At 39.5% G+C, this 8642-nt stretch overlaps 1 protein-coding gene across 1 annotated transcript; it reads right to left on the minus strand.

Moving 5' to 3' along the window:
* Positions 1 to 3717: 3717 nt before the first annotated feature.
* LOC108672385 lies at positions 3718 to 7962 on the minus strand. The gene is made up of 5 exons (XM_018160031.1): positions 7448 to 7962; positions 6052 to 6164; positions 5625 to 5719; positions 4432 to 4560; positions 3718 to 4037 (listed from the first exon to the last, which is right to left on the minus strand). The coding sequence occupies exons 1-5, from the start codon at positions 7501 to 7503 to the stop codon at positions 3948 to 3950; spliced, it is 483 nt and encodes a 160-aa protein (XP_018015520.1). The 5' UTR covers positions 7504 to 7962; the 3' UTR covers positions 3718 to 3947.
* Positions 7963 to 8642: the final 680 nt, after the last annotated feature.

Consider the following 8642-nt stretch of genomic DNA (forward strand, 5'->3'; position numbering starts at 1 on the left):
GTACATCATAGTCCTCTTACCTAACATCGACAAGGCGTTCTCCTTACTAGTTTAGGTCGGGGCCACGCACATACACATGCGGCTATTGTTTAGCTAGTGAACCCAAAATTTTAAATTCTGTGTAAATTTATGCAGACGCGGCAAAAAATTTAATTTAATAATGTGTTAGCACTAGTCGGACGTCAAGTCAGCAAAATTATGAAATGAAATATACCTACGACATTTGGCCATGTCATGAAGGATCCTTAGCACGTTACACATCAAAGAGGACGAGCAGTGAGAGGAATGGAAATTAATGAGGCTGAAATAAAGGCCAACAAATAATAGAAAAATTATTGCATAAGGCATCTAAATGGGGAGGTAAGGTGTGGATAACTACAATATGTACTCGTTAGCACAGCATTTCTGGGACATAAGAACGAGTATAATTAACATGATGTTTGTCACGAAATAATGGGCAACTTCTGTAAAAAGCATACAGAACAAATTGCAATCATTTGAAACGAGTAAAAGAGAGCATTCAAAATTTTGAAATAATGTAGTAGGTCGTTAATGATAAATAACCATTATCCGCCATACAATAAGAAGGGTAAAATGAGACGGCTTCTAGAAGAAAAAAAAGGATGCGAGCTCAGACAGATAAAACGTACGCTGTTTGAACGATGTTAAGCTTGAAGTACATTTCATTGAGTGACCAGAATATTTTTAAACTCAAGGGTAAAGCTAAGTCAACAGAGCGGTTGTTGCTATAATATTCCATCTAACCTTCAGAAGTTACGCTACAAGGTTCCTTAAGTTACTACTAAAGTCACACGAGTTTGAGCGATGAATTCAGCTCGGTTGGTCTATGGACCGAAAAAGCAATTAAAGTTATAGAAAAGATTATCGATTAACAGCCAACAACAATACATGACAGCACGGGCTACATCAAGGGTTTAAGGTTAAACACGGTCAACGTCAATATCATTGAGCACTGGCAATCGCTAGTCGCTTTTTATCAGAGATCTGAACTTATACTAAGGTTTTTAGATGTAGATAGACTATCAATGTTCTGACAGTTTTTCTAATGAAGGCAAAAGCAACAATAAAATTTAATCTAAAATCGAAACACTTCATGTCTTACAACGAGGATTCAAAAGAACAAATTTAGTTCAGAGTAGGATATTCTAAATCCACAAGATTCTAAATCTGCTCCTTCACTATTAAACTACGAAGCGAACTTAGTATTCAATTATTACACCTCTTCTTAAGCCTAGAGCTCAGCACGTCAGGAGGTAGAACCAGTGCTGAACCGTTCTAGGCGTAGCGTTTAGAAAGGCGTTACATTGTAAATCTTATTCTAAATCCACAATAAACAATTTACTTGTACATAAATCGGAATTCAGCTGGCACAAATTTCGGCAGCTATAATAATCTACAAAAACACCAAGCCTGCCGAACGGCACATTTACAAATGAATTTTTAAATGATCGGTTTCCTTAATTAAACTCACGAGCACCACGGGAATGGAATGAAAAACAGCATTTCAATAACAGATTCCATGATGACGTAAGAACACATCAAATATTCAAAGAAACAGCGCATATCACAATAGAAAATTTCAAGTTGTTGCAGTGGAACTTAGATAGCCGCTTAAGAGAAGACGTTCTGGGCCTATACTTTCAAAAAAAGTTAAGAGATCGTAAGTTCATGAGCCAATCATTGACGGCCTTTCAAGCAAAATCCACCAATCATAGACAAGGAAATAGAGCGTAAGTACTTACGTTAACTTAGCCAGTTTTGAAAGGATGGCCTCAGATGTTAAATCCGAGCTTTTGCTTTGCCCCCTTCAGAATGATCGTCAAAATCTCCAGGCAAGAGGGTCTTAATTGAATATAACAATTCTTTCATTTGATTCTAAGTTTCCAGCATGTCTTGGAAACCACTGCATTGACGACCGTACTTGCACTCGTCTTTCGTACAAAGCTCGTAGACTGTCTGCTTGAGTGTTGCAATTCGGCGGTGGAGGAGCTCAGATTAACTTTTATATATATAATATAATACTAATCTTTTTAATAATATATATATAATTTAATACTAATCTTTTTAGTGATATTAATTCTCCGGGTAAAGAAGCAGAGATATCTACAGCAACATGCTCCATGTGCACTTTGCATTTCCGCCGCATTTATTTTTTCCAGTTCATCTTTTTCAAGGCACAGTGACGATATGGATTTCAGTTTTTCTGTAACATATATTGATGCTGATTCTTGTTTATCAATAATATTCTTAACGTGCACTACTATTTTGATAGATATTTTTTCCTCAGAATACATCGTAAATTTCAAACAATTTGGAATTTTGAAATGTCATACGATTTATTATTTTTCTTATTAATGAGATTCATGATGACGGGATTCTAAAACTGCAGGGATCTAACGATCCCGCCAATTTTGGGTAAACCTGGTAGCAGTGAATAAAGTATCCAAATGACAAATGGTAGCAGTTACAGATTAAAAACAATTGTATACTGTACATTTCAACATTTTGTCCCTGCATCTGAAACTATGTCTAAAAAGTAAAAAGTTTATCCGTGAAATACATTGTAAATATCAATATTTGTGTATTGTCGGTGAATAATATCAGAGTCTGCTCTTTTTTCAGGTATAACAAGTCTATAGTATACAAGTACAGTTGCGCGCAATACAGATCAGTGACTGTCGTTCTGACGTCACGCTATACTTACATTCTAGACTGGCTGAGCTTCCAGGGAAAAGTTCGTAAACATGATACCTGCACATTACTTGCATTCGGCTGTATACGGGATAATGCGGGGCAGTGCAAAGTCCCAGCATTCGAAAGCGAGTTAATAAATTTAGCTCTTATAACCGGTGTCTGACTTAAGAAGTTTAGAATCCTTATTTTCAAACAGTTGCCTAGTTTAAGCGCAGCGTTCAGTTCAAATCCAGTTGAGCTTGGTAATTAGATTTATATTCTATTTGTAAATTACAGCTTCAAGTATGCAATGTGAATTTTGGTTACCTATAGTTATTTGTACGTGCATTCAATGATGGTCGATCTGACGATATATAGAGCTAGACGCCGGATCACTGTATTCTACAAATTATGGTGAATATTTGTGTCATTTTATTTGCTCTAATATTCCTGAATAAATTGCGTGTTTAGCCGTTTTTACTTTCATTCACAGTATAACTTCTATCATCAAAATTCATCTGTTACGCTGCCGATACGTTCACCCTCAATATTGCATGGCATCGTGTTTTTCTGCTTTGGACTTGCGTTGAAGGTCAGGCTGGAGTGATGCGGCTGGGTTGAAATATTGCGCGGCTTTCATTGAAGTATCGAATATATATGCCTTATTGACTCGGTGATAGAATATTTTCCGAGTACATTAGTTAGCTGGCTTCTGTTCTGTCAGCTCGCGTTCAGGGAGTCCTTTAGGGTTGAGGGGCAAAGAAAAATGTCTAAATGTATCTGGGAGTGGACGCTCCATAAGGACGTACTATGACGCGGCACATAGTACGTAATATGAGTCGGAAAACGTACTATGACTCACCTGCAAATATCGGCCCATATAAAACGTTTCTCACGAAAACATTACATGAAATTTGAATACAATTAAACCAGACAGGGCAGTAAAATATATGCGTCTCAATTGCTGCCAATTGGGTCGCATTTAAATCATTTATTGTATTGTTACATAATAGTTGTAGAATATATCCCAGAAACTACGTGTGATAGCATAATTCGTAAATAATGCATGCAAAGGGATAAATGAATATAGTAAATGCATCCTACTATCCATTCCCTTAATCTTTATTTTATGGGTAAGAGAGAGTGAAACTCGACTGTAAAAAATCTGTGATTTGAATATATTAATACAATATATGTCTGCAATACATCTAAGCAAATGAATGGGTTAGGCAAGAATAAAAGTTTTCTGACGCTCAGTTCGTCTTCTTCTGGCTCATTTCAATGTTCTTCTGTGACATCACGCTGGATTTACCATTCACAAGACAGTTGAATAGTCGGAGGAACTGGAACATGAAACATGAGTCATCAATGATAAACATTTACGGACATTCTGTTAACTCTTCTGTTTGTTGCAGTGGTCTGACATCGTTGAACTTCTATGAAAGACGTTTTTAGCGCATTTCTCAATTATTGAAAAAAGACGCTATTGTGCCCGTCATGTCCGTCTGTCTGTTCGTCTGGCCGTCCGTCTGTCCGTGATTTCGCGTTTTCGTCGACGAGAAAATGCGCTCTCTGTCACTCCTGCAGTGAGTACTGAGTTATAATTTTTTATTTCATTGTTCGAACTATGCGCAGCCGTTAGTAATTTTTCCTTCTTATTTTGAAATTTGAGCAATACAAATGGAAAATGATGCATTTGTTTCTAAATCAAATAGATAAGCACATGTTTTTACTTACGTTCAAATATTTCATGGTGGACTTCACGCAAGTCGGGTACCCGGCTATGAACTTAGCGTCAGCACTGCATTTGTTCTGCAATGTGGTTGCTTTGAAGGCCGCGTCGTCGAACGTGTTGTCTGCCTTCAGCTGCAGAACGGGAGATGGAGAAAAGGAGCATATATGGTTACTGGAGTTTAGATTCAAACTAATTTTTTTACTCGTTGAAATTTTTTTTAATGTTAAATAAGATCGGAAAAGGTATCGCAAGCTGATCTTATCGTGCGCGCTGTTGCGTAGAAATATAAGAGTATCGTTGATGATGTATGGAGAAATTTTTGAACATGGAAGCAATACCGAATTAAAAAATATCTTCCCGCTCTCTCAACCCACTTGCCAGGTCTATGTACCAGTGGTACACAGACCTGGAACCCACCTGGTTCTCGCAGCCTCGACCCACTTTTCAGGTACCAGTGGGTCACTCCCAATAGTTTGTGGCCGACATTAACCTCGAAAAAATTGGCCCTAGACCAAACATAAATACTACTGAGCGCGTGTGTTGCGAGTATGAGACCAGACTTTTTGAGCGGTGTAATGTCCCATGGTTGAACTATATGAGGTTGACCCACGAGGATTTCCGTCTTTCAGTCCAGCTTTCTTGTTACGTCACTGAGATCGAGAAACGTAAACAATCCCGTCATTCCTATCACGGATTGGTTGACTGGTTTGATCGCATTTCGGTGATTGGTTAATGCCCGTGACGTCACTGAGATCATTTCCATGACGGATTGGTTGACTGGTTTGATCGCATTTCGGTGATTGGTTAATGCCCGTGACGTCACTGAGATCAGTGAGGTCACAGGCGAACAACAAACTATATCCGCAAAATTGAGCTTCTCATGGGTCAACCTTATACTAGTTCAACCATGTAATGTTACTAGTCATGAACTCGGCGCCCAATGTACAGTCACACTCACAAGTCGTGCACTCGATGCTCAATGTACAGTCATAAACACAAGTAATACACTCAGTGCTCAATGTACAGTCACACACATAAGTTCTGCACTCGATGCTCAATTTTACGGCATAAACACAAGTTTATAAGCACTCGATGTTCAATGAACAGTCTAACTCATAAGTTCTGCACTCGATGCTCAATGTACAGTCATAAACACAAGTCATGTACTCGATGCTCAGTATTGTCCATTACTCACTAGTTTGGCAGCCTTCAGCCCGCACTTCGAGTAGTTGGCAATCATTGAATCGCATGTAGCCGCGTCTTGCTCTGTGAAGATAGCGCAGTTGCGGTCTGAAGTGGAACGAAGCAGTCGTTTATGTTGTGTTGGTGGCATCTCATTGCGAAACAACTCATAGGAGTGAAACGATGCAAGAATTCTATTAGTTAGTTAACCTTCGATAACTCAACTAGAATCATTGAAAAATCAATGCGTATTCATGAAAGAACTGTTCATGTCCTAGTCAATGAGCAAAATGTCAACGAGCAAAATGCATGTTTGATTCGTACTCCAGAGTATCTGCACATTGAAATCTAAATATTTTAGTGCTTGATGAGAAGTTTTAATAATAACGATTGTTTTAATTGGGAGTAAAATAGTTCGTTTTAATTATTTTAACACTTACATGTCAAATATTTCACCAAATCCGCAGAGTATTGTGGCGAGCAAGCAGACCACGCCGTTCCTCCCACAGCATTGCTGGCATCCAACAACGCCGAATAGCAAGCCGAGTCAGCGCTGGAATTAATCCACAAATTAAATAAATACGACCCTTATAATTAATCATATTCTAGTATCTCTACAGGTACGTTTTCTGCTTCATCAAGTTCGAAATAAGATGTGCCACTGAGAAATTAAATTTTCACAAGTAAATCCTTTCAAGTTAATGTGGTAGTTAGACAACATCAATAATCATATTAAGTTTCTGCTTACAATGTGAATAAAATTGATTTGATCAAGAAAAAGTCACACGACGAAGAAAGCTCCTGAATTTCGGACAGGAGATGAGCACAAGATCGGTTGCAATCACCGTTTCCGAAAAGTTTTTCTTGTGACCTCCGCGGCATGCAAATCTCACTGCATTAACTTGAAAAGCGGTGTTAATGGGTTAAAATGTACGAAGTTTTTTCTTCCGCGACCTGTAAATCTTGCTGTTCCAATAAGTTTAACGAACACTCCTTCCGCAACCTAAAAATTTTACTGCCGCATTAAAATGTGCAAACACTTCTCTCCGCGATCGGATGCATGCAGGTGTAAAGTCTCCTCCTCGCTCCATACAATGATTAAAGTTGAGTAGGAATGCAATGATAAAATATGAGCAGGAATACGATGATATGGCCAGGCAGGTCGTCGGACCTCCAGCTCATGACATGACTTGTTCTCAGCGAGAACCAAATGTTACAGTGGTTAACAAATTATATTATTCAACTGAATATGATCCCTTAAATTCTACTCATGTTGACGCAAAAAAAATTTGTTTTCATTCACCTGCAAGAGGGCAATGTTCTTTAAATCTATCATGATTAGCGAACATGCCGCCTACGTAGGGTTGCCTTAAGTGATTACAGTTCGGAATACCAAAACCGAAGCAGTGAGTTGCATGTTTGATACCTGCAGCAAGCTGTGAATGTCGTGCATTATTAAGAATGACACCGCATTTACTATTACTTTTTATCCGATTATTGTCAGGCAAGCATCGAATGCCGTAAATAATTCTGATTTCATTTTTCCAGCGCTTCAAAACTAGAATTATCACTTAGTTGATTACTGACATTTTCACGTCGCCTTCTACAAAACATTTAGTATCGTGTTTCATTCTAAAACTCAGGTATTGATGCTGCCATCGTATGAACCGAAGCGTCGCAAATATAAGAAGTTACTGTCCTAGTAATCATAAGAAACCTAAAAATAAATATCAGTAGCATTTAATACGAAATATCCTCATGAAAAAACTTGAACATATTTCCGTTTGGTTAGTATTGCCAAAACCATTCATGATATTCTGAAGACGTGTTACTTACGCCTGCGCCGACGCTGCTGCCGCGGCGACGATGAAAAGCACGAAACCTCGCGACATCTTGGGGCTGTGATCAGGGCCTGGACGACAGTGTCTGCTGGCAGTTCAGAGACTGCTGCTGGGACTACTGGGGAACGACGGGGTCTGCGGGCAGTTCAGAGACTTGCTGCTGGGTCTACTGAGGAACGACGGGGTCTGCGGGAAGTTCAGAGACTTGCTGCTGGGACTACTGAGGAACGACGGGGTCTGCGGGAAGTTCAGAGACTTGCTGCTGGGACTACTGGGGAACGACGAGGTCTGCAGGAAGTTAAGAGACTTGCTGCTGGGACTAATGGGGAACGACGGGGTCTGCGGGAAGTTCAGAGACTTGCTGCTGGGACTACTGGGGAACGACGGGGTCTGCGGGAAGTTCAGAGACTTGCTGCTGGGACTACTAGGGAACGACGGGGTCTGCGGGAAGTTCAGAGACTTGCTGCTGGGACTACTGGGGAACGACGGGGTCTGCGGGAAGTTCAAAGGTTCTTGCTGCTCTGCTATGTTGTTTGCATGTGGCTCTGATTTTATAGGTCTTTGATTTGTTGGTCCAGGTGCAGTAAGAACAAAATGCAAGCAGCCGCCCAGCCATCTGTATGAATAATGATTTGCATCCTTCTAGTGTACGAAGGTTGGATGTTACATGAGTTTTTTTTTTGCTTATGAAGGTNCAAATACGCGCGCCCCACGATCGCCCCAAGCTCGACGAGTAATTTCACAAGATTCCATTTCGGCGCTTATTTCGCTACGGCAACCGGAACCTAATGCGGACATAGAGCTTCTAATTTACCCGGCCATAAGAACTTGGGGCGTCCGTGTGCCAGCGGCTGACAGGCCTTCGAATTTCGATAGGTATAGGTGCTATGAGTTCCTCCAATTAAGCATTCTGCAGTTAAGGTGAAAGTATTCTCACATTCAAAAGTGCAGAATAATTGCAGGCATAAATGAAATTAGGGCATATTATTTCGGATAAAAAACTTTGACACACAAATTTTCGCATTGTAGATGAACTTGAATAAATAATCTGTGAAAAAAATGAAGTATCGTGTATTGATAATAAATTTCAATTTAAATCGGTTCTTGAAAATTATCACTAAAAACCTCCTTCGATGAAAGATTTATGATTACTGAATTTTGAGAAGATTTAAAGTTATTGTTCTGAGACA

Source organism: Hyalella azteca, unplaced genomic scaffold, assembly GCF_000764305.2.
Source record: "Hyalella azteca isolate HAZT.00-mixed unplaced genomic scaffold, Hazt_2.0.2 contig260, whole genome shotgun sequence".
Classification (NCBI taxonomy): Eukaryota; Metazoa; Arthropoda; class Malacostraca; order Amphipoda; family Hyalellidae; genus Hyalella; species Hyalella azteca.

Excerpts from the sequence above, each read along its gene's own strand:
- LOC108672385 (XM_018160031.1), bottom strand. The coding sequence starts at position 7,503 with ATGTCGCGAGGTTTCGTGCTTTTCATCGTCGCCGCGGCAGCAGCGTCG. Across the intron at positions 6,165-7,447 it reads GCAGCAGCGTCGGCGCAGGC|CGCTGACTCGGCTTGCTATT; the intron begins GTAAGTAACACG and ends GATTAATTCCAG. Across the intron at positions 5,720-6,051 it reads TTTGGTGAAATATTTGACAT|ACCGCAACTGCGCTATCTTC; the intron begins GTAAGTGTTAAA and ends GTTCCACTTCAG.